This window comes from Lissotriton vulgaris, chromosome 4_1 (genome assembly GCF_964263255.1).
Source record: "Lissotriton vulgaris chromosome 4_1, aLisVul1.2, whole genome shotgun sequence".
Classification (NCBI taxonomy): Eukaryota; Metazoa; Chordata; class Amphibia; order Caudata; family Salamandridae; genus Lissotriton; species Lissotriton vulgaris.
In genome coordinates, this window is record NC_141691.1 from 1,847,225,811 (window position 1) to 1,847,251,134 (window position 25,324).

The 25,324-nt window shown below is 44.3% G+C and overlaps 1 protein-coding gene across 1 annotated transcript in view; it reads left to right on the top strand.

The window, feature by feature from the left end:
• Positions 1–1,975: 1,975 nt before the first annotated feature.
• The window catches only part of COLEC10 (collectin subfamily member 10), a 370,568-nt gene continuing 347,219 nt past the window's right edge, over positions 1,976–25,324 (top strand). The window contains exon 1 of the mRNA XM_086966145.1: positions 1,976–2,269. Coding sequence (XP_086822271.1) covers positions 2,122–2,269 — 148 coding nt within the window. The 5' untranslated portion in view covers positions 1,976–2,121. The remainder of the gene's footprint in view (positions 2,270–25,324) is intronic.

Genomic DNA, 25,324 nt, shown 5'->3' on the forward strand with positions numbered 1-25,324 from the left:
TCAGATTTGTATACACACACAGAGTCCTACTACTCATGTGCTAGTCACATACCACACATGCACAAGCTGTCCATAAACATCAGGGGTGGCCCATGCAGGTAAGAGCGGTGGGACGGGTGGGCAGGGGACTCGACAGACTACGATATTTATTTAATGTTCCCTTGTTGTTGTCTGTCAAATCCCCATGACCTCGCCTCACCACTCTTACTTGCATGGGCTGCTCCTGATAAACATACAGGATGCAGGTGCACGGTTCTGTTTTTTAGTTTTTATGAAACAGCAGAACATTATACAGGGAGTTGCCAGTAGGCCACACTCTCATTCATAAAGATAAAAATGTGTGGTTAACTATAGGAGATCATAAAACACGAAATGCTGCCTACAACACCTTATGTGTTGAACCCAAGACATGGACAGTAGTCCTCTGTCCACTCAGAGGGTAGGCTTGGTGCACCCTACCAGGTCTCAGGACAGATGCTCTGCCTTGCATTGTCATTGAGAGGCCTAGGCTGCTGCACACTTGCAAGATCAGTGTAATGTCAGTGCTAAAGTAAAGGTCGGGATAACACATAAACATACACTCAGGCACTTAGGGCAGGGGCACAATGCAGATGCCTGCATACTACGATTGGGACAATTCACAGGAATTATTCCTAGTGGTGACATTTTTAACCTAATTCTAAAGTTGTATATCCTTAGATTGCATGCTGTTCCAAAAAGTTTCCTCCCACAATATTCTAATATCCTGCATGAAAATCTAACTCTGATTTAAAACTTTACATTTTCCCCTCTCTACTGCTATCTTCTGCATGCCTCCTCTCTTTTCAAATTATAGCCTACGCTACATCTCGTACCAATCTGCCTTAATTTCTTTTATTGCATTTCTGAAAAGTGCCTACCCCCTCACAGCTCCCTTTTTGGAACCATGTACATGCAACCTAAAAACACCTTACCTTCCCTAGCCTATCTATACATCCCACCAACATGTTTTCAAGATCTCACATAGCTCCTCTAATGATATAATCTACCACAAAGAAACTGCATTGACATAGTCATCCTGGAACGCATGGTGGATGCAATCACGATAGCCCGGAACGGAGATGGAATAACTCTGAACTTTGTTAAGCCGGGTGATCCAAAAGCAAGGTTTCTGTGTGGCCCTCCTTATGGTTGATTGATTTACAATTTGTATTAAGCCTACATTGGTTCTATCCTGAGTCTCAGACCGGTAAGTCGTGGTCAGTGATGATATCAGCAAGTGGTTTAGATGTAAGAGGCAGCCAGCGGCACTTGTAAACAGAACGGTGTCCTTTAATCTTCAGCTAAATGATTCTCAAACTCAGAGATGAAAAGTACTTTCTGGGGAACCTTTAGAACCTGCAGGTAGAGGTAGAGGGCAAAATCTAGTCATTACTGGCACAGCCATTACTGCCAAATTTACCAGTGGGTTCATAATTCATCTCCTTGTTTTTAAACTTTTACAAATCATGCGAGTTTATATGCGTTTGGGATGAAATATTTTCTCAGACATAAGTGTGTAATATTCTGGCACATGGAAAACTCGCTAATTGTGCCTTTGTACCACTTGCTTTGCGATTTTGTTTTTTATTAAAGGTAACAACTAGGTAGGTAGAGGATTTGTCAGTGAAGAAACATTATTTACTCGTCCATGTAAAATCACGCCTGACCCATCCACCCCAGTCCCTGGTGCCCCACGCGATGGGAGGATGTGTGTGGAAGGAAGCTATGCCTTCAGCACTGATGCTACAATCCTCAGCTCTGTTGCCTGACGTGAAGCTTGCAATGTAGTGTCCCATACACACTGTGATCTCGCGCGCAACCCAGATGTTCCGAAAAGTTACCGCCATTTTCACGGTTCATCCGCTCGGCCATTTCACTGCTCCGAGATAAGACGCAGTAAACACATGTCACTTTCTCCCAAACACTTGGACACTGAGCAGCCCTGACTCTGGCTGGAGTAAACACCGCGTTAATTGACGGGACCCATGCTGCCCTCATCCCGCGGGAGTCCCCGCAGCCCCGACTTCACGCTTCAGCCTCAGTTCTCAAACTATTTCAAAGCGGCTAGAAGCATCATCTGCTTTTCCCAGGGCTGCCAGGATGGACACTTTGAAGGCACTGTGGCGGAAGGCGTGCCTTGCATTGCTGCTGCTTTTTGTTCTGCAAAGCCCCGCTGCTGCTCTGGGCTCTGACAGCCACCCCTCACCGGAACTCTGCTCCACACAGGCCATTTTACCTGGACCCAAAGGTGAGCAGCGCGTCTTCTCGGTGCCCAGGCTTTCTGGCTTTCACATAGCTTTTGTTAGATGTGGCGAGCCAACAAAGGAACAGGTAGAGGCGAGCCAGAGTCAGTCAGGGGTCTGCCTCGGATCTTCGAGCCCAGCCCTGAAAATATGTGTTATGTAAACCATACAACAAACCAGGTAAAATCTGATAAAGTATCTACAAAGTTCAATTAATTGCGTTACTTTAGCATGTGGAAGCTTTGACATTATTAGGGCACATCATAGCACTGCATTGAGAAATACCTATTAAAAGTGATAGTTTTGTACAACTGGTAATCTGAACTTACATTTTAGAAAGTGCTTTCATACGCGATGATGAATAAAATAAAGTTTTGGTGAAATAAAATATTCTCCCAAGATGATACAGTTTAAGCAGTGAAGCCGTGATTCATCCAGGTTTTCTGGTTTCACACTGTACAAACCACAAATGGATATCTATTTATCTTTCCTTGATTTTGCCTTTACCTCTTAGTGCATTCTTCTGCAGTTTTTAAAATATAGCCTAAACTCGACCCGAAGGTATTGGAGTGCTTTACATGAGCACCAGTTACATTACACAAGGTCACATGCATTGTTTGTAGCAGTGGTTGAAGTGGGCGGGATCGGCAAATCACGGCGGGCCCCTACCTTTTCAATTCAATAGAATCCGTTACCCTACTGTCTTATTTTAAAAATGCGTCGCAGGACAGCAGAAGTAGCCATGGCTTATAGATAAGGCTGGGCGGGGCGGGGCGGGCAGAGGAAGAAGAATCTGTCTTTTCCACTCTCCTTCTTTGCCTCTGGCAGCTGCCCCCTCCCCCTCTCTCTCTCTTTCTTCCATCTCTTTTCATCTCTGTTTCGTTCCTACTCACTTGCTGAAAACCGTGACTTCAAGAAATGGCTCTTACCCTCTCTTTCTCCTGCTTTTCTTCATTCTTTCCTCTGTGAAATGGAAAAAGAAGGAAACACTTTTGCTGAAAATGTCTTTTTCGGACATTTTTCTATTCCAAAGTGCAGCCTCGGGGGACAGAGAGAAAAAAAAGAGTAAAAAAGGTTAAAAAAAGAAAAATAACTAAATAAAGCAAGACAGAGTGGTTGCCAAGTGGCCAGATTGGTTTTATTCACACCCAAACACATTAGCGCCACTATACAGAGTTTTCCAGGTAAGCGCTACTTTTGATTTCTCTGTCTTTCTGTTGATGCATGGAGTGGAAAACCTTTAATGTGATCCTTATCAGCTGTTTTCCTTATTTAAGTTTATAAAATGCGTACCCCTGCACTGTGTTCAGGGATGTGGGTTTTTTTTTTAAACCATGCTGCTTATGTTTTCTAAGGATATAAGCAATGGACATTTAAACGGGTTCCTTTCGGACTCTGTAGTCATGTCCTTAATTTTTAAAACAAAAACGTTTATTGATATCTGAATAATGAGTGCAAAAGCGTTAAGGTACCCATGTTGTTTCTGCTTACATTTGACATGCTTTACTTAATCTTGCATTCCCTAAGAGTTTTTGCTTTTTCCAGGATGTTATTACTTTTCTTGTCTCAGGCAGCACATTACTCTTGTCTAGTGTATAATTTGAATTGAGTCACATCCAGATGTACAATAGCGCAGCACAGTTGGGTTGTGGTTGAAGGCAGTGCGAGTTTCTCTCAGTGGGGTAGTATGGTGTTCATTGGGGGACAGGATGTGGCACTATGCTCAGAGCTGCCGAATTTGGAATTGGGGAACCAGGTTCAGCCTTCATGACCAGTCAACCAGACGACTCTCCTGAGGGAGCACATTCCCATGGTAGACCTTAAATAGCCCTGCTAGACCTTAGAAGCCCTGGTGTCTTAGCACCAGCAGGTGGACCCTAGTGGTGGCATGTGTGGGTTAACCTTGAAGACATGTCCACCACAATCCATACTGAAGTTTGCAACCAGTTTTGCGGGCAGGCCTACAAAGCAGCACACCCTATAGCGACAGTGACTCTATTACTGAGATCACAGGACTCTTAAGGCCAGTCCGCCTCACCCATTGGTACCTCCATTGGCCTTGTTTCAGCAGTCGTGGCTGCAACTCACTAGGGATCGGCAATGCAGGATTTGCACGCACACCAAAATAAGTTTGCAACCTTCACAATCTCTCTGCTTCATGCACCAGCACTTTTAACATATGCTGCCTGCTTTAGGGCCCCCTGACATTATGCAGCAATGGAGGACAAGACTATTTCACAGTGTTGACTAAATTATGATGCCAAAAACAAGGCTACAGCATAATGCGGTACATTTTCAGATACTTTATTATTTTTTATATTTTTACAGACACTAACAGTCTCTGCAAAGATTTTGCCTCATTAGTACCAGTGAAATATGCAAATGTAGCAGTGAAAAAGGTGACCAGTCAACCTTTGCATAGGGCCCTCCACTTCGCTGCAACACAAGTCAATTATTTTTTTAACTTTTGATACGTTTGAGCTACAAACAATTTTTTTGTTAAAATCATCAGATTATGCAGCAGATTATGTATTATGTGGCAAATATGGCAGAGCCATATGTGGCAGGCATTTGCAAACTAGGATATTTTGTCATTCATGTTTGAACGGCTCTTGTGGAAAAAGGGAGGAGAAATGCTGATGACCAAAACTCCATGGCTCGGAGACAAACGGCTTGTGATTCCACTTTTAACGTATGTTGGACATTCTGTGATTGGAAACTTATCCCACTTTCTGAATGTATTTTAATGTCAATAACTCAAATTAAACCTTAAATGAACATGTATCCATCGGTCAAATTAAATACCGTAATAAACTGTTAACTGGTCAGTGAAATGCCAAACAAATACAAAAAATTGGGATGTATTGCTCTTTCTGGCCACACCTCTGACTCCGCCCACTGACCCACTCCGCAGGTTATTCCTTGCCTTCTGATTCTCCGCCCACAGTTCCCCAACTTTTATCTTCACTTCGACCACTGGTTTGTAGGAATGGGTAGATTAAGTGATTTGCCCAGAATCACATGATGTTGAGCAGAGCCCAGACTGGAGCGTGATTCCTGAGTTCCATACGTCGACAGCTCCTGCTGTAACACCATGTCCCTGGCAGAGGAAGGGAGGCTGAAGTCAAATGAAAGCTCGGCTCGTTATGGGCTCGAGGTTCCAACAGAACCCCGAGCAGAGTCAGAGCCAGGTTTCAAGCTTGAGCCTGGCTCGCTCGTTCAGTGGCTCTCCCACCTGTAGCTCTTGTATACACTACTTATTAAGTTGTTTATAAACTCTTCATACAGGACGTCGGGTTCAGAACCTTATCTCTTGGAAGGAGAGTCATCAATTAAACCACAGAGGACCATCTAGCAAAGCCATCTCACCCTCCATTATCTCTTTTTTCCCTTCGTTCCTCTCGCTGCCTCGCTCTCTCTCAGCGCTAATTTAAAAGTTACAACGGTAATAGTAATGTACGATGTTACTTTTTACCATACAATATAACGCGCACTGACAGTAACACTTTTCTGTGCTGAGTAGTGCTATTTAAGAAATACTAAATAAACCAAATATGCTTTTCAGGTGCTAGATAGCGCTGCAGATACAAGATACAACAGGTCAACTGCAGCACCTGGGAGTCCAACACCTCCTTTCTATGTTCACTATTAGTGGCAATGTCTTCATCTATCTGTGCAACCCCAGGGCCCCCACATGAGAGTCCTTCTGAATCTCCAGTCCCAGCAGAGATGGTTCTGTTGGTGCTTCTGGGCGCTATCATCAACCTGACTCTTTGTATTAGAAATGTACAATTTCTCCCGTAGCTGAATCGTTTGTTTCTACTGTACGCTCACTGTTTTGACCAGGCACTGCGTTTTCAAGCAGACACACACAACTGCGTAATAACGCGCTGTAGTGGACATTCCATTTCTGGTGCTCAGGATGAAAACTAATAGAGTGTAATAAGCACCGCACGTTTTCTGCTCATCCTTAAACCTTTCCAAAAGTTTTACAAGGTGGGAAACCCTGCAGCTGTATGAACTACCCACACTCAAATTTATCATCCAACCATTGACTTTCGTATTTAGGTCTGGCGGTAGCCAAGATCATCTAATTTTACTAAAATTATATATGTAGCTATATACTTACTTACTGGGGCTTTAAGCCAGCTCTCTTCATCCGTTGGTGTGTTACTGTTTCATTCATATTTTGCTTCCGCGCTCCACAGCATACAGCATGGGACAGTGGGTCAGACCACTTCAGCCACTGGCTAACTTCACTTTGGCTGCATTTTTCTCTTTCACAAAGAGAGCATCTGCTCACAAGGTAGTTCCCTTCAGTGCAGGTGTTTTTGTTTTTACTTATTACTTTGGTGTTGCCTTTGTGAAAGCAGGGTGCTTTCTACCAGTTCTTCCAGCACAGGGCACATCCCAGCTTTATCAGACCCTGTCTCCTGTCAAAGTTGTTGTCAATTCCTTTTGGTGTGGTCTTTGTTGCCCTGACCGCTGCGGTTCACAGTATACTAGATTGGGTCCATTTAAAACTGCTCTTTATTAATATATCTTCTTTTTAGTATGCACAGAATGAAATGCACTTATAAGTACTCTTGTATGTCATGTGGTATGTATTTTAATAGAGGGCTACAATTGTACTTGTAGACTAATTTATTCTGTATGCCCTGCTATTTAACTGTTATTTTACTAATTGAAGCTGTGCTGTTTATTCTATTTTGCTATTCTATCGATATATCTTATTGTTCGTCAAACTTTAGGTCAATTTTTCTCCTTTCCGTTTTTTCCAAAATGTTGGAAAAACACGTTAACACTCAACTCTCCTCACTCGTCACTGCTCTAATCTGCTGCATCCATCCCAGTCTGGGTTTAGGGCAGGCCACAACACCAAATCCGCCATACTAGGAGTCACAGAACTTCTTAGGCAAGAACTCTATTCTGGTGGGACCACTGCCCTTATCCTTCTGGATCTAAATGCGGCGTTCGATACAGTCTCACACTCCATTCTTCTCAACAGATTGGAGGCATCAGGCATTGTTGACATGGCCTTGAGGTGGCTATCGTCCTTTCTGAAAGATCGAACATTTCAGATCTCATCAGCTAACAATACATCTACGATCTTAACACTGACCTCAGGGGTTCCACAGGGATCCATAATGAGTCCCCTGCTATTTAACATTTACCTTCGCCCCTTGATGGAAGTGATTGAAAAGTCTGACATCACCGTATTTTGGTACCCAGTGGACTCCCAGATTATTTTTTCACTATCTGATGCTCATAATCAAGATTTTTCCTCACTCAGGCAAGGCCTGTCTAATGTCACCCTTTGGATGAACAGAAAGGCCCTAAAACTTAATGGCACTAAAACCGAAGTTCTGGTCGTAGGAAACAATCCCGAACTTTGGGGAATTAACCACTGGCCCGTCACATTGGGGCCTTTACCTGTGCCACTTAATAAGGTTAAGAACCTCAGCTTCATAATTGATAAGAATCGTTCTCTTAAGCTGCAGGTCTCTAAACTAACCCTGGGCGAAGAACTACGCTCCGTTCGCGGAGTTTGCGGAGTTGCGGCAACTCCGCGTTCCGCGGAGAACGCGTAGCTGTTGATTACTCCGCGATCCGGTGCGTAGCGTAGTTCTCATGCGATGAATAACATTATCGCGTGCGCGGCAATGGCTTACCTTGGTTCTGCGTTCGCTTTTTTCCCGGTCGTGTGTGCCACCATGTTTGTAAACCCTCCCGCACAATCCCGTGCGACTGTGCGAACGCGATAACGTCATTTGGGTGCGCGATAACGTCATAAGGACGCGCGAGGAAGCTTGTTGGTAAGATTGAGTTCCCGAACATGTCTTGCATAACCCGAACACGTTACTTGTGACCCGGAACAGGAAATAAGGGAACGCAAGTGGGCGGGACAAACCTCTTGGGTAACTAGCGCGCTAGCCATCCCGAGCATGCAGGCAGCGCCCCGAACACGCGCACCGCTCTCCCGAAGACGAAAAACGGTCTAGCAAGCAACTACGCATGTCTGCGGAGCTACGCGTAGGTCGCGGAGTGCAAGTGCGTCTTCGCGTAGCTCCGCGGAGTGCAGCTCCGCGGAGTGCAGCTCCGCGGAGTGCAGCTCCGCGAACTACGCCCAGGGTTACTCTAAACTCACAACCTCTTGCTTCTCCACTCTTAAATGGCTCAAGAAAATGCTCTGGTTGAATCCGCCCAGAGAACAGTGCTACAGGCCCTGGTAACATCCAGATTGAACTATCGGAATGTACTGTATCTGGGCGCTGATAAATCCTTGGTTCATCGCTTGCAGATCATCCAAAATGAGCCTGCTCGCCTTCATTTCCCGTTGCCTAGATATGCTTCTGTTTCTCCCTTGATCCACAAATTACATTGGCTCAAGGTTGACAAACATATTAAATTCAAGGCCTTATGTTACATGTTTTGGGCTAGACATGGACTTGCCCCTTCTTACATCCAAGATCTGGTGTCTCCTTATGTCCCCACCCGATCGCTGAGATCAGCCAACCTCGCACAATTTACTATGCCTAGGTTTAGCAGGGCTCGTATTAAGGGGCGTTCCTTCTCCTTTTAAGGACCGAAACTCTGGAACTCTCTTCCGTTAGCTCTCAGGAACTGCAGCTCATTAAGAACCTAAAATCCATGCTTTTCAATTGCCCTTAATGAGTTTGTGTCCCTGGTATGTTGCTGTGTCTGCAGTTTGCCTTAGCATCTTTGCTTACTGTCTGCCTCTAGTGACTGGAGACAGCATTGGGTAGCTGCGTGCTTAATAAGCTTCTTCAATAAATTAAATATCTTTCTATCTATCCATGGAATCCTCTTTATGCAACCTTCTGTATGTACCACTCTCTATCTAGCTACCTACCTTTGGAAAGAAATCTATCTATCTATCTGGCTAGCTGTCTATCTATCTATCTATCTATCTATGGAAATCTGTCTTTCTATCCATCTGTCTATGCAACACCATCTCTTTATACAACCCTCTTTATCTGTCTTTGCAAGCCTCTCTATCTTTTTAACCCTTCCTATCTAATTGTAATAAAGATTTATAACAATATTATAGAAAAACATTAGCAAAGGCTAGAGGCTGGCAGGTCTCGTGTTAGTAAAGACCTTTTGATTTTGCTAAAATTATGTTTATGAGATGATTGTTTTTAGAGGTTTATATTCATTAGTCTGTTATTGTGTCATTCACATTTTTCTTCCACCCACTTTAGAACGCATCATGGGGCAATGGGTCGGCCCACTTAAGATATTCTGTGACTTCACTGTAAGTTATGGCATGCTGCCCTTCCACAAGGAGCACACCCACACACAAAGTAGTTCCCCTCAGTGCCAGGTACTACTATGGAAGAGTAAGCTTTTTGTTTAGATTGGCAAAGAACTTCTTCAAAATAAAGTTTTGCAAAAATCATGGCAGAACACTTTCGTATTGTTTGAGCCTGTATATTGTTTCAAAAAATGCTAATTAAATCTAAAAATATATATATACAATGGTTTGAGCTCCACTCAGCAGGCAGCTGTGCCTTATATGTGTATTTTCGAGACATAATAAGTATTATGTGAGGATTGTAGTTGTTTTGAAATCCACAGACATGTATGGGGCGGATTATCACGTACAAAATGTATGTGTAAATGTTTTGGACACACCAACCAGTGCTTTATATTTGTGCTGTCGGTTTGAGGGTCAGGACTATTTTTTTAATCAAATCTTTGAACCAGAGAAAGACAGAAAAGGTAGAAAGAATGAGGAAAGAAAACATCTGGAAACAGGGATAAAGGGAGATAGAAGGGATGAAAAGAACTAGTAGGAGTAAGATAAAGGACGGAAAGTGTAGTGTCCATCTCCCCCTGTTTCACTCCTTTTGACAATATTTATAGCGAAATATTGTAGATCTACAATTCAGCTATCATGGTAATCAGAAAGAAATGTTAGGCACAAAGTATGAAATATCTTTGTTGAACATTTTTTTAATCCTGGAGGATTCTTTTGTGTACTGGTTATTTTGTACTTCTGATGTGGATTTTATTACAAGTTCATACCAAAGTATATACAGCACATGAGATTTGCAATAAAAAATGGAGTGATTTTTGCCTCCTTCCCTGTCAATGGGTTAGTGAAAGATTTACAATTACAACTGATTTGCGGCTATATCAGGGAGAAACATTGACCATCATCCTCCTCGACCTCTCAACAGCTTTCAACACCGTATCCCACCACACACTGATCAACAGGCTCCATCAGATTGGAATCCAAGGAGAAGCCCTCAAGTGGAGTGCAATATACCTTACAGGAAGAATACCGAAAATCACCCTCCCTCCCTAAGAACATCACCTGTGCAGTACCTCAAGGCTCATCCCTCAACACATATTTGGCCCCCTGGCCAATATCGTCAAAAGCCACACACTCAACATCATCTCCTATGCCGACAAAACCCAACTTATCCTCTCTCTGACTAACAATCCAAGAACCATCAAAGAAAAGTTCCAAAGGTGCATGATAGATTTTGCCAATTGGATGAATAACAACAGCCTCAAACTCAACACCGACAAAACAGAAGCACTCATCTTTGGGAAAGGCAAGGACACACACTGGAACAACAAATGGTGGCCCCCGGAGCTGGGCCCATCCCGATACTCACTAAACATGCCTGCAACCTCGCCATTATCCTCAACAGTCAGCTATCCATGAAGAAGCAAGTTAGCGCCATCTCCACCACCTGCTTCCTTGTGCTGCATATACTCAGAAAGGCATTCAGATGGCTCCAGACCAACACCAGGCGAACTGTCATGGAGGCTCTCGTCACAAGCAGACTCGACTACAACAACTCTACGCAGGAATAAAAGCCCAACTCATAAAGAAGCTGCAGACCAGGGGTCGCCAACCTTTTGTATTGTAAGAGCTGTTCATGCTTGGTGAAAAACACCCTGAGGCTTAATACTGACCACGTTAGAGAAGATTACATTGAGGAACGGTTTCCAGCAGTAATGTAAAAAATGCCTTATCAATGTGGAATGCCTCTTTATGGGTAATGCATAACATTCACAGCTATAATGTCCTTTAAACCAAGTTATTAGTAATAAGTCTCTCCAAACACCGGCTCATGAGTTCTTAAAATACACACATTTTCATCTTGAATACACACTTCAGTTTTGAAATACATACATGTATTCAGCCAAGCAAAAGCTTCTAATTTATGAGTCAGGACTGTGCACAGGAGAGCTACTTACAGGTAGATGGAGAGCTACCCGTAGCTCACGAGCCACTCGTTGGAGAAGCCTGCTTCAGACAATCCAGAACACAGCGGCAAGGCCTATCCTCAACCTCCCCAGTGGGAGGCACATAACCCCTCACTTTCAGTAAACTCCACTGGCTACCAGTTATGAAGAGATGCCAATACAAGCTACTCACCCATGCATACAATGCATTACACAAATGAAGTACCTGAATACCTCAACAAACCTGTGACCTTTTGACTGCCCACCTTGAAACTCAAATCCCTCGCCTTAGCTGCCACACAAACAGCGGAGACTAAAAGCAGAGGCCACACCTTCTTTCATCTGACAGTCAAGACCTGGAACAACCCCCGCCAACCCTGCACCTCATCGCTCCAGCAATTCAGGAAGGACCTCAATACATGGATGTTTAACCGATAGGAGAACAGGTAGTTTTATCAGACACTAGCTCGAGACCCTCACGGGTGAAGCGGACGCGCTCTACAAATCCTGATCGATTGATTGACCATGCTTTACATTTGCTGCAGGTTTTAAACCCATTCATAGCATAAGGAAGGATATTTTTCCTGGTATCAAATGTGCATTCATTTCTAACTAACATATTCTGCTTTGATTTTGAATTTCCTGAATCCGAAAGGGGGGTTACTAGGTATCATGGTGCCAATGATAGGGTCAGTTTTCACCATGTTCGAGTGATTATATAATATCTTGTGAATTTGAAGACTTTCATTATGTAGGTGCTTGTAAATCTCAAATTTTCAAATTCTTTTTAACACCAAAATGCAGTTCTTAAGACTCCTGCAATCAGTTTTATTGCTAGCCTCTTTTAAAACTTTCTGTGAGTATCCTCTATCTCCCAAACATTTTAGCATGTTTTCCCTCTTGTGTTCAAATTTTACTTTAGTACGCAGGTGCGTTTTAGCCGTAATAACTCATTATAGTGGACATTTCACTTCTGGTGCTCAGAATGAAAACTAGTAGCATGTAATAAGTTGCTGCTTGATGTTGATTTCCTATATAAAGAAGTTACTGTCAACCTGTCCGCTAGTGCTGGGACGCCCTTTCGCTGGGGGAGCCATGCGTTATATTAATACCCATAGCATAACATAACCACCTCCAAGAGGATATCCAAAAGCACCGCACTTTTTCTGCTCATCTGGCAAGTAAACTTTAAATTGAGATCACTAATATTCAACATATCTACAAATGTTGCTATCTCTTTCTCATCCCCTCTCCAAATGAAATACATATCATCAATAAATATTGGCCAAATGATGATCTTGTTTGCAAAAGTCTCAAATTTCCTACCATGGAGTACGTGCTTCTGCCACCAGCCTGTATGGGATTTTGCATAGGTTGGGGCGAATCAAGTACCCATCGCTGTTCCCAGATCTGACGATACCAACAATTGTCAAAGATGAAAATACTCTCCTGTAGAGACTATTAACACCTCTAGAGCATTTTAGGATTATTATACGTTCTAACTAGACTTGATCTCAAGATCTAGTGACATGCCCATAATCCATCTCTTTGTAAAATCTAATTTGCTACTAGCTCCTTAGCATGTCGCGTCCGCACAGGTATACTCTTGAGTAGCCGTGCACGTTCTAAATGTTAGTAACATAACATAACACCAGCAATAAGCTCACTGACACAGTCTAGGGCTCAGAAAATTATTTCCATGCTCAACCCTTGGTAGCTTGGCTGTGATTCACCAATTCAGTAAATAATTAAAAAAACAACACACAATAAAAATCCAACAACAATTTATAACAATAGGAAATACTTTTATCTTTAAAATGACCCCAACATGACAAAAATCCAATATAGGGAACCAGAGATAGTAAAGATTTAGAACAAAATGGCACATAGAAACCTATAGCCTATAGCTATTGGGACATCTGGTCGCGCTAGACTGGTCAAAGTTTCAGGTCGACTGATTTCAATCATTTGCTGATCCTAATGATTCTTGAACTCTTGTGTGATTTCCTCCATTATGCAACTTCTGTCTATTTTAGCATATTCTATCCGAATTTTCAGAAATAGTTCAGATGCTACCACATTATTATCAGCTTATTAATTGAACATCACATCATTTTTATAACTGGGCATTAGCAGTACTGTGAAAAACCTTGGTCTTTGAAGATATGTACTCCATCTCACCATTTCAGAATATGATTATTTTTCAAGCCTATAATGTTTGCACCTCACCTCATCTCTGGTGGATTAACTTCAGATTTATCATAATATAGTCATATGTTCAGAAATAAATCTAATGTGGCTCTTTCAATTTCTGTTGCCATATTAAAAACCCTGCTCACAATCTAAAAAAAACACGAATTTTCAATCACATTTAGTATTAATGCGGCTGCTTCACTAGAGAAATATAATCAAATCTGAGCTCAAAACTCGATCAAAAAAAGTGCACCCTCTAACCCACCAATGTGGTGTTTTGTCTGCTTTTGCCTATCCTTGTGCCTCTAATTTGTCTGCTTTTCCTCTTTGTGCCGCTGTTTCTGCCCTGTTGCGTTCTTCCGTTGTGCCCCTTTCCAGTCTCCCTTCCCACCCTCTCTGCTCCCCAAGCTCCTGATCTGCTTCTCGCTCTCAGCCATATAAAATCCTAGAGTGAAGGGGGGTGGGAGCACACTACTTCACATCCCAGCACAGTTCACCCCTTACAATTTTGGTAAACGCAGTTCCCTTTAAATGCTTATTTGAATTTTTGCTGAAGTGTTTCACCAAAGTTGGTGCAGGTTAGTGCTGTGAATCTCTAGACACATGTGTTTCTGGATATTATCCGTCATCAGTAGAGAAAAAAAACGCATTTCATCAGGGGTTGCTGAGAAAGCTGTCACAATCCTCTCAGGTCTCAGTACCTCTCTCTGGTGTCCAGGTGCATCTCCAAAAGCTTGTCAGCTCAATGACTCAAGGGAGCCCTTGCAAGGTGCACACTGCTTCACCTCCCAGCACAGTTCACCACTTAGCATTATGGTAAGTGCGGTTCACTTTAAATGCTTCTATCTTAGCCCGACCAACACCTACTTAATGGCAGGCACAACATGGACCAGCCATAAAGCAGGTGCACAGGATCAGCTGTCCTGACTTAGCTGCAACAAGGCCTCAGTCTGTCCACGGCCCTTGTGAATCTGGCTCTAAAACCTCGATGCACCAGCCTCACTTCTCTTTCTCTCTCTCTCCCTCTATCTCCTTACTCTCTCTCTTTTTTGCTCACTCTCTCTCTTCTTCTGACCTGTCATTCTTTCCTTCGCTGTGCCATTCACTTGCCACCTTTGTTCTTCACCTCCTGCCACTTAACCTGCACCCCCCCCTCACAGCTCCAACTCCTACTAAGAACACACCAGCAACACCCAACACCTCACCCATTGCAACTGCTTCTACAAAAACGTTCTCACTCAGCAAAGATGCAGTGAAGATCAGGATCCTACTGGATGACACCGTCCCAGACATCAGGTACCTCAAGGATGCGTGGCTGACTGTAGTATCAACACCAGACATTGCTGTGGCCATCCCCGCCAGATACAAGATCAGGCAAGACCACCAACACAGACCCAGAGCAGTAGTCACCATCATCTTCATGGACAACTTCAGCTGCACTGCCCCCGACAGAATCTCGAACCAGCTATATGGAACATCTCATCTTTAAACAGCAAATCAGGACCAACATCACCTTGGTTGGAACCCTGGTCTACCGACTCCTAGGTCCCTGAGTCAACTTCACCAACATCACTGACTCTTTCTCCCCATTAGTCATCAACTCAAGAGCATACATCCTCCTAGGAGTCCTCAATTTCCATCTAAAAGACTGGATGGACCCCAACTGAGCCACTCTGCTAACAGCCTGGACCTTGTCTTCACATCGTTCAACAACATCACGGTCGACACACTCATGCATATCACCAGGACTAACCACATCATAGTCAGTTTCATAATCAGCATCCATCACCTCAGAAAACCATCTATCATGGGCTCAGGGTGCCGACACTGGAATAAATTAGCTGAGGTGAACTGGCTTCCAACCTCTACAAGAACCAACTAGAACATACAGGCCATGCGGCACACAACATCGACAACCTCAACAAATATGTCACTACCTGCACTACCTGCACCCTAGCCCCCTGCACACAAAGCCACTTTGCAAATACAAGAATGCAGGCCAGCTGGTACACAGAAGATCTCAGAATGACCAAAAGACGCTCTAAAGAACTAGAGTGGAGGTGGAGAAGAAGCCTGCAGTAAGTGGAAAAGGATGATTCAAAATCACCCTGAGATGATACCACCAGCAAATCCGAGACACCAAGAGGAAAGCTCTAGGCAACTGCATCAACACCAACTTCAAAAACAGCACATAAAATCTTCACTATTATCAAGGATTTCACCGCACCCACACCAGCTGCCAACAACATCAACCCAACTCAAGAACCTTGCAACAACCTGTTTCAAGATCACAACCATATGCTTCACACTACAGCTGGACCCCTTCATCCTTACCAGAAGTCTCATGGTGTTGGACAAAGATAACAAAATAACCTCATAGGTCACTATTAGAATGAAGGAAACTGCAGCAGTCATGATGGCCTTACATACTGGGGTCCCATCGGACCCATGTCCCCATCACCACTTCGAAAAAGGGAACATCAGCAATGCTCTCAACTCAATCTTCAACATCTAACTTGTTAGATCTGGGGTCTCTAGTTGGCAATGGTATTCACCTTTGTCCAAATAGGGACCCTTACTTCTAAGTCAGGATAAGGGGATTACACTCCTTAATAACCCCTGCTCACCCCCTTGTGTTAAGCATTTGTGAATATACACAGTAATACAGTGATAACACTACAGATGGACACAACACAGGTTTTATAAAAATAAGTATTCTTTATATAGACTTGGCACAAGACCACAAACGACAACAATCCACAATACTACACTTCAGATTACTTAAAAGATGATTAAAGTCTCTTAGTTCAAGTTGTTGGTAGATGCGACAATGTTCTCAACAAAGTACCTGGATGCGTGACGCAAAGTAAACAAAAGGCTTGCAGAAGGGGAGATGCGTCGGTTTCGTGACCCGGGGGAAAGGTTGCGTCCTTCCTCAATGCTTGCGCAGAGTAGGGGACTCGTCGTGAGCCTTACCGGTGCGGAGGTGATGTGTAGATTCTCGGCCTGCGGGCCCGTTGCTGTGCGCAAGACGGCGCCTTGATGCGATGCGACGATCCAGTTGCGAAGCGAGTAGATGGCGCCCTTGATGCGGCGATGCGATGACGATGCGATGACGCCCTGGCAGCCTTGCCACGACTCTATACTTTGGAGCCGCGACAGGCTCTGCAAAGCGCTTCTCCGGTGATGCGATGACGACTCTCTCGATGCGTCGCGCTTCTCCGGCGATGCGACAGCAGATAGCTCCGATGAACACATGCTTCCAGGGAGATGCGACGAAAGGTCGTTTCTCCGGCGATGCAATGATTTCAGCTGCGGTGGCAACACGCTTACAGCTCCCAGCGGCACGCAAGTGACTGGAGTCAGAATTCCCAGCAAGGAAATTCAAGATGGAGCTGGAGGTGAAGTCTTCTGGCCCTGAAACTTCAGCAGGAGGCAAGCACAGTTCAAACCCTTGGAGAATATTCTGTAGATGAATGAAAGTCCTTAAAAAGGTCCTTCTCCTTTCCCTTGGCAATGAAGCAACCACTGCATGCCAACCCAGCAAACAGCACACTGGCAGAGGGGCAGTCCAAACTCCTGCAGCTTCCTTGGTTTTTCTCCTTGGCAGAAAGGTTTCTTGTTCTAGAAGTGATCTTAAGTCTGTGGGACTGGGCCCCAATATTTATACCCCAAATTCCTTTGTTCTCTGAGGGCAGAGAGGCCTCTGCCTAGTTCAAACCAGTTCCTGAGCACTGTGTTTACATGACTCTTCTCTTCCTTTTACTGTGCAGGGCAGAAACATCAGATGCCCCACAGGAGGTGGAGCCAGCACAGGGGAGGGAAGATGCAGCTCGGGAGCAGTTGACATGATTCCTCCTCTTCTTTCACAGTGCAGGGCAGAGACATCAGACAAGCCACAGGGGGTGGAGCCAGCATTGTAGAGGGAAGGCCCAGCCCAATTCAGGTACCAGGTGCACCTCCTCCCTCCCATCTGGGTGCCGATCTCTCTATTCACCACTGAGCTGCCCCAGCCTCTCTCCTGGAATTCCCCAGCCCTGTCACACACAAACCCAGACAAGGAATTACCAAGTCAGCAGAGGCGGGCTCACATGGTTAGGCAAGCAAATACCTGCTTTCTAAAAGTGGTATTTGCAAACACAGAATATTAAAATAAACTTTACTAAAAGATGTATTTTATTATTCTGAGTTCAGGCATACTAAACTCAAATTTCTACCATGTTCCCTGAGTCAGTTAGGATTGTAGGAATGTAACAATCTTAACTGCCCATTCTCGCCTATGAGAACAGGTAGCCTTCAATAGTGAAAAACGAAAAATGGCTGTAATTCACTATTAGGACATGCAACACACATCAGAGCATGTTCTACCTTATACTTGCAATGCACCCTGCCCTTAGGCCTACCATAGGGGTGTCTAATATGAAGCAAAGGGAAGGTTTAGGGACTGGCAAGTGGGTGCACTTGGCCAAGTCGACATGGTAGTCACAGACTACACACAGGCCTTGCAATGGCTGGCCTGAGACACACTTTACAGCTGCTTCTGTGGGTGGCACAACCAGTGCTGCAAGCCCACCAGCAGCATTTGATCTACAAGCCCTGGGCACACATGGTGCACTGTACTAGGGGCTGACAGTAAATCAAATAACCCAATCATGGAATGACCAATTAGTACATCAATTTAACATGGGAGCACTTGCACTGTGGCACTGATTAGCAGTGGCACAGGGCCCAAAACATATACCAGCAAAAACATATCAAAACAGAGGAGGCAACCCGTCAAAAATGGAAGGGAGACTCACGCCAATGAACTCAGGTCTAACATCCCTCAAAACAGCCACCTTTCTGGAATCCTGCCAACGTCCTACTGAAGATGCCCTCAGCCGAACCAACCATATTTGCCAACTACTGACCGACACCCCTCCTTCCATACCCAGACAAGGTCCTGGAGAAAGCCATTAACAGAAACCTCTCATACCACCTCACCATCAACCAGCTGCTCAGTTCTACCCAATCAGGCTTCTGGTCAAACCACAACACTGAGACCACCCTCATTGCAGATGAGTCCCTCCTCCTTACAATCAGCACCTGTCCCTCCCACCAGGACCTTCTTAGTGGAAGCCGCAGCGCGACTCCATTGAGCAGGTCCTCGTGACAGCTCCCCCTGCAACAGTTCTCCTGTCCAGCTTGCCTGCAGTCTGCTACCCTCCGCTGCCTATCTGCCTGCTGGCCTCTGTGTTGGCTTGCTCTGCTTGTTTCTTGCTCTGTTATGGTTTTTCCTCTGCCCTGTTTTGCCCCCTTCTGCTGTCTTGCCCTCTTCTGCTCTATTTTGCTTTTTCTGCTTATTTTTCTGCTACCTGTTTTACCTTTTGTCCAGTATCCCTGGGTGTTAGGTACACTACTTCCACTCTCATTTCCACCAGTCCTGGGATGGTAACCTGAGAGTGGCCTTTCAGCCCAGGGTCAGTACCCTGAGACTAAAGAGGTACCAGGCAAGCCTTGACGCTTGGAGTGGAAACCCCCAAGGGTGACACACTCTGTGCCTTGAAGGGGTCTGCCTGGTGCAGGTCTCCATCCCTCTGTCTCTGTGACAGCACAGGGTGCACCCCCAGGTCAGAAGTGGCCTCAACAGGACCAGTCTTGGGGTGCCAGTCCACGGAGCTGGCACACGCTGGGCTACTGGTCCTGCCTCTATGTACTGTTTTATCCTCCTGCCCCTCCATCTGGGCCTCCATACTCTCCCATTGAGAGTGATACACCCAGAAACCTGACCTTTCAGGGCACCCTGGGTGGCTACCCCTCCCAGCTCAGCTAGTGCTGGGGGTAATTCATTACCCAAATTGCAGTCAATGGCCATCTGTGGACAAACTATGACCTTCATCTGGGTCACTTAACCATCCTATTCCAGGGACATTAGAACCATAGGGCAGCAGAAGTACCCTACACACCTGTCTAGTGTACTGCTCTGGGTACACCAGTTTTTTCCACCACCATGGTGTGACCGCCACAGGTATCCCTTAGGGCAGTGACATCGATCCAATTAACTGTTATCTGACGGAAGTAGCGAATCCCATCCTCGGGAAACACAAGTTTTGCCGTGGAATGAACCTTCCAGCTAAGGGACATACGAGCTCTTCACTCTGCTCCTGAGGACTACCTACTCCTATAGAGGTCTCCCCAGTGGATGGTCTCTTGGTACAGGCCAGGCCCCCTTACTTGTGCCAATAAACACACAAGACCTGCTCCTTAAGGCTTATTCTTTCTTAGTGTGGGCGTGAACTAGCTTTCTCTTAGTGTACACGTAGATTACTCCTCCAATTTCTCATAAGGTAGTATCAACCCACTTTTCTCGCCTTTCTCTTCTAAAAATGTGTCTTTTGTCGGATGACAGTCTAAAACCCATCTAATGGATGTTGTAGTAGAACAATTCCTGCGGTACCTAAGAAATTGACCAACCGGGAGATTATCACATAATGCTCTCGGGTGATATGATTGATAATGGAGTAAGGAATTTTAGTTTGTCAACGTCTGATGTACTTTCGTGTCAAGTCTGTTGTTCTCTGCTTTAATATCCAAGTCAAGAAAAACTGCTCCTTGATTGCTGTATATCCAAGTGAAGCGAAGACTGGCATCCTGTGCATTCAGCCAGTTCAAAAACTCTTTGAGAGATTCTTCATCCCCGGTCCAAACGACTAATACGTTGTCTATATACCTCTTCCAGAGGAAAATATTCCTCTGGAAGGGGTTAGACTGGTTGTAAATGCAGTTGTCCTTGAACTCGCCTACATAGATACAGGCCCAGCTCGGTGCCATGGTCGCGCCCATTGAAGGGCCTGTAGTTTGCAAATACAGGGAGTCTTTATAGCAGAAATAGTTGCGAGTGAGGGCTATCTCTACACATTGCAATATGAAAGACTGTGGTGTATCATAAAACCACTCCAGGTTCTCCAGGGCGCGCGCTGCTGCCACCAGCGCCGCGTCCTGAGGAATACAGGTGTACAGTGATTCTATGTCAATTGTCACCAAAAATTGTTTTTCCGTATCAAACTGGAATCCTGTAAGATATTCAGAACATCAGAGGTGTCCTGAACAAAAGATCTCTGATTTACCACAGATTCCCTTAAGAAAAAGTCTGAGAATTGAGACAAGGGTTCTAAAACTGACCCAATCCTCAAGACAATCGGTCTTCCGGGGGAGGGGGGGCCTTTATGGTTTGTGAATTTTGGGTAGGATGTAGAAAGCCAGAGTTCGTGGTTTGTAATTACTTAAGAACTCGGCTTCCTTAGTGGTAATCCATTTTTCACCTTAGCTACTCCTACCATTTCTTTTATCATATTTTGTAATTCACCTACCGGGTCATGCACAAGTGGTTGGTAGTTGTTCCGTGCTCCCAAAAGTCTCAAGACTTCAGTGTCATAGTCTGCAGTGTTCATAACTACCACCGCTCTGCCTTTATCAGCCGATTTTATAGTGAGCCGGTGGTTGTTTTGTAAACTAGTGACAGCTTTCCAGTCCTCCTGGCTCATATTGTTATAGCCCTGGCGTCTATTCCCTAGTTCTAGTGCAGTGATGTCCTCCAGCACTTCACTTTTGAACACCACTACTTCTGGACCCACCATGGTATTATTCAGGCAGAACTGTGATGGTTTCTTTAAATTTGGGGACAGAAGATCTTGCGGTTTATCCGCAAAGAACTTTTTCAATTTTATTTTTCTCATTGTTTCCTGGAATTCCAGTCTACATTTAAAACTGTCATGTGTTGGTTTTGGGACGAATCCCAATCCCTTATTCAACACTTTCAACTCGCTAGGTGTCAGTATGTAATCAGAGAGATTGACCACTATGTCATCGACGGCTAGTTCCGTCCTCGGCTCCCGGTTACTTTGGGGGGGTAAGTTTGCCATGTCTGATTCTGATTGCCTCTGCCTGGATGGCCACCTCCTCTTCCACCCCTTTGATTCTGACCTAAAAAAGAGCTTAGCAGTACTCCCAAATCCTCGTTTGTTTTTTCTTGTTGGTTAAACCGGACTCTGTTAAGATTAGGAACCTGTGGGGCTTCCTCCTCTTCACTTGAAGTATTGTCAAATGTCCAGTTTTGGGGGTTGCGTCTATTTCTTTGTTGTCTCCCACCCCTTCCTTGACCTATAAACTGGCGCTGTTCTTGACTAGGTAAATAATATTTATCCTCTACATACGGGAATGCCGATTCATGTGTATATCTTTCTAAGTTTCGTTTTAACCCTTTGATCTTCTGGTTAACCATATAGTTCCTATATTCCCCAAGGTCTTTCTGGATCCTTTCTAATTGTTCTTTGGTGTCCGTGAGAGTGGTATCCCTCTTTATGGTCTCTTCCAATTCCAAAATCTCTTTAAGAAGATCCTCACTTAATCTCTTGGCCGTATTGATAATCAGGATTAAACAATCTCTTGTGCATTTATTTGCTATATAACTCCAGTCAACCTTGAATTTTTTATCCTCTAGGAATATCCTTGGTTCTATCCTTACCAACAGACTCGCGGGGGCTGCTACTGCTCTCAAATACTCTGTCATTAAAGCCCATGAAGGTCTATCCTGACTTGTCTCTTTTTAATATTGCTCAATTTTTCCCATTCTTTTCTTGCAGATGTCACATTTAGCAGCGGGGCATCTGGAAATAATTACGGTCCTGATAAAATCGCTGCTATTTGATCGTCAGTAAAAGCCAGACAGTTCATAGTTCGTCCGGCACTACCACCCTGATGTAAATATAAACCTTTCCACTGCAGTAACGAAGGCCAACAATGTAATGTGTTAAGTTCTCACGGCTGAGCCGTCGTTCATTCTATTCAATCAATATGGAACTATAGAGGGTTATAGGAACCAGTTCGCCCTCCTCTCAATAAGTCAATAAACACACAAGACCTGCTCCTTAAGGCTTATTCTTTCTTAGTGTGGGCGTGAACTAGCTTTCTCTTAGTGTACGCGTAGATTACTCCTCCAATTACTCATAAGGTAGTATCAACCCACTTTTCTCGCCTTTCTCTTCTAAAAATGTGTCTTTTGTCGGATGACAGTCAAAAACCCATCTAATGATCTTTAGAGGGATCACCTTGGTGTGTTTACCAAAACAAACACATCCTTATATGTGTTATAATAATCCAAAAATGTGAACAAATGGTGAAAAAAGCAAAATGGCACCTCATGTGCACACCACCAGTGGAGCTTTGCTGATTGGTACTCACCAGCTATGCTCACTCTTATCATCATCGGCCACCATTTTGCTAAAAATTATAAGAGTGCCCCAAAAAACCATGATCAGATTGATTAAAAAACAACACACCCTTTGTGTTTTTGCGACTACCACCACAAAACAAGACCCAAGGATAGTTTAAAATCTGTAGTAAACCACACAGATTCGCCAACTTTATTCTTTCCTTGTGTGTTTACTCAGAAATGTAAAACCGGTTGCATACATGCAAAACTAAATCTTCATTGCCGACATGTTTCATCGCCATAAAATCTTCTGGCGATTTCGTCAGGGTTGGGTCAAACGTCGCTAGGACACTGGGACATTTTTCTTAAAATGACTGTCAAATGACAAAATGACACAATAGCCTGGTTACTACCACCCATACTATCCTCACTATCCCTTCATCAAGAGACGAAGAAAGTGGGGAAGGGGATGTACATCAATGGAAACCACATCATTACCATAAGGAGGCCAGGGTCAGTCGTACCAGCTCTCCTTTGTGTGAGGGGGATCCTACGTGAACATCTCCTTTCATGGACAAATCATGCATATGGTTTCTAAATGTGAAAATAAAAACATTATTAAAAAGACCGTCCTTATCCTCCATTTTATAGCCACTACTTTCAACTCCTTTCAGCCACCTCTATCATGACCCCTTTTGTTCTTTTAGCGGGTATCTATGCTCATTATATGGACATCATAACTCTATTCTCCTCAATTTTCACTTTATCCATACTGGTTTCATTTAATCAAAGCCCACTTTTTAGCCTTTCGGGGGATCCAAAACTCTGGTTTCAGCCAGCCTTCCTAATCACAATAACTTGATTTTTTAAAAACTCACACTTCACTTACTTCGGGAGAGGCTAGCTCAAGAGTGCCAATCTCTCACATTGGGACCCTTACTTATAGCACAGATCCTTACCTGTGCTTTTTTGTGTGAACTAACATTGTAAACACCCTCATATCAGGCGTATCTCAAAAAGCCCATTGCTCACCGCCCGTCTCCAAGATGTGTGCCTCTTCGAGTCCCTCGCTACCCGTAATCTCAAGACGCCGACTTTTTGATCAGTGCTCAACTTTTGGCGTCCCACGTGACCTACTTACGATCACCTGATATCCTTTGAAATCTTGTCGGCCATCTCGTAATACCATTCAGCCTGTATTGGAAAGGCTTATGGTCTATTATACTGCATTAATATAACTAATGTGCCCTATCTGGGAGCAATCAAAGCGCTGGGGTTGGAAATAGGGCACCTGGGCCACCACCCGCCAGAACCTCCTCATCTATTCTTAGAAGAGGTATGGGAGCCCTACCCCCCACTGTTGTCTAAGACCTATCTGAGTCACTGTGGACCTACCCCTCACCCTGCTGGGGGAACCTAAACCACCCTCCTCATGGTCACTCTCAGGTACCTTCCCAGACACTCTGGTACTAATCCAGAGTCCTGCTTCCTTGGCAAGCTCCCTGGAGACATTGAGCTTGGGATCAATCTAGTGTTGGCATAGCTCTAATAATCAATGACTAAATATGTGCTCTCCTGCCAAATGTTACAGCCCCTCGTTGGTTTTTACCTCACTACCCTTCATCCAACCATCCTGTGCCATACAAAAGTAGTCCACAAAATGCACTCATGTCAGTAAGGGCAACGTCTGGCTATCCTTAAATGTTTGCCTGTACTTTTTAGAGGCGAGACCATATTTCTTGAAAATTGTGCCCCTCATGAGTGGACACCTCCTCAATTTGTCAAGATTCCCTTGGGCTAACAGTGCATCTCTTCACTGAGAATGTGCCTCCACAGAGTATCTCCCCAATCGTCCTTAGGGACCCTGTGCATCTCTAGGGCAGCGTCATAGGCCTCAAACCATGTATCAGTGTCGTCCTACACAACAAAGTTAGGCATCAGTTCATCGAGAATGTAGACTCTCCTGTCTCCATTGGGCACTGAGGTATCACTGTTACTATTTTTGCTGGCTAGTTTGAGGTTTAAATCCAGCTCCTTTAAAATCAGTTAATGAGCTCACAACTATCATGGCTCTTTCAGTGTCAGCCCTCTCCATGGCCAGAACTCGCTCTGCCTTTCAGCGCCAGCCTTCTCCTATGCGAAGGCTCTTTCTGCCTCCGTTTTTCACTCATCTGCAGCGAGTCTGGCTAACTGCAGCTTTACATCTCTCTCATTAAATTTAGAATAATGGCCAATCGAGAGAAAAAAAGGAGAATGGTGATTCTCCAATTAACATGTAGAGAGAATCTTGATTTAATTAAAGACAATGGAGGCTATCATTATGCAATAACCTTTTATTGCTGCCCACAATGCAGCCCTTTAAAAAACTTAGAAACATCACAAAACAATAAGTTCCATTCTGGAATCATTAACATAGTATATAATCCCATGCCACAAACCTACATTTCTC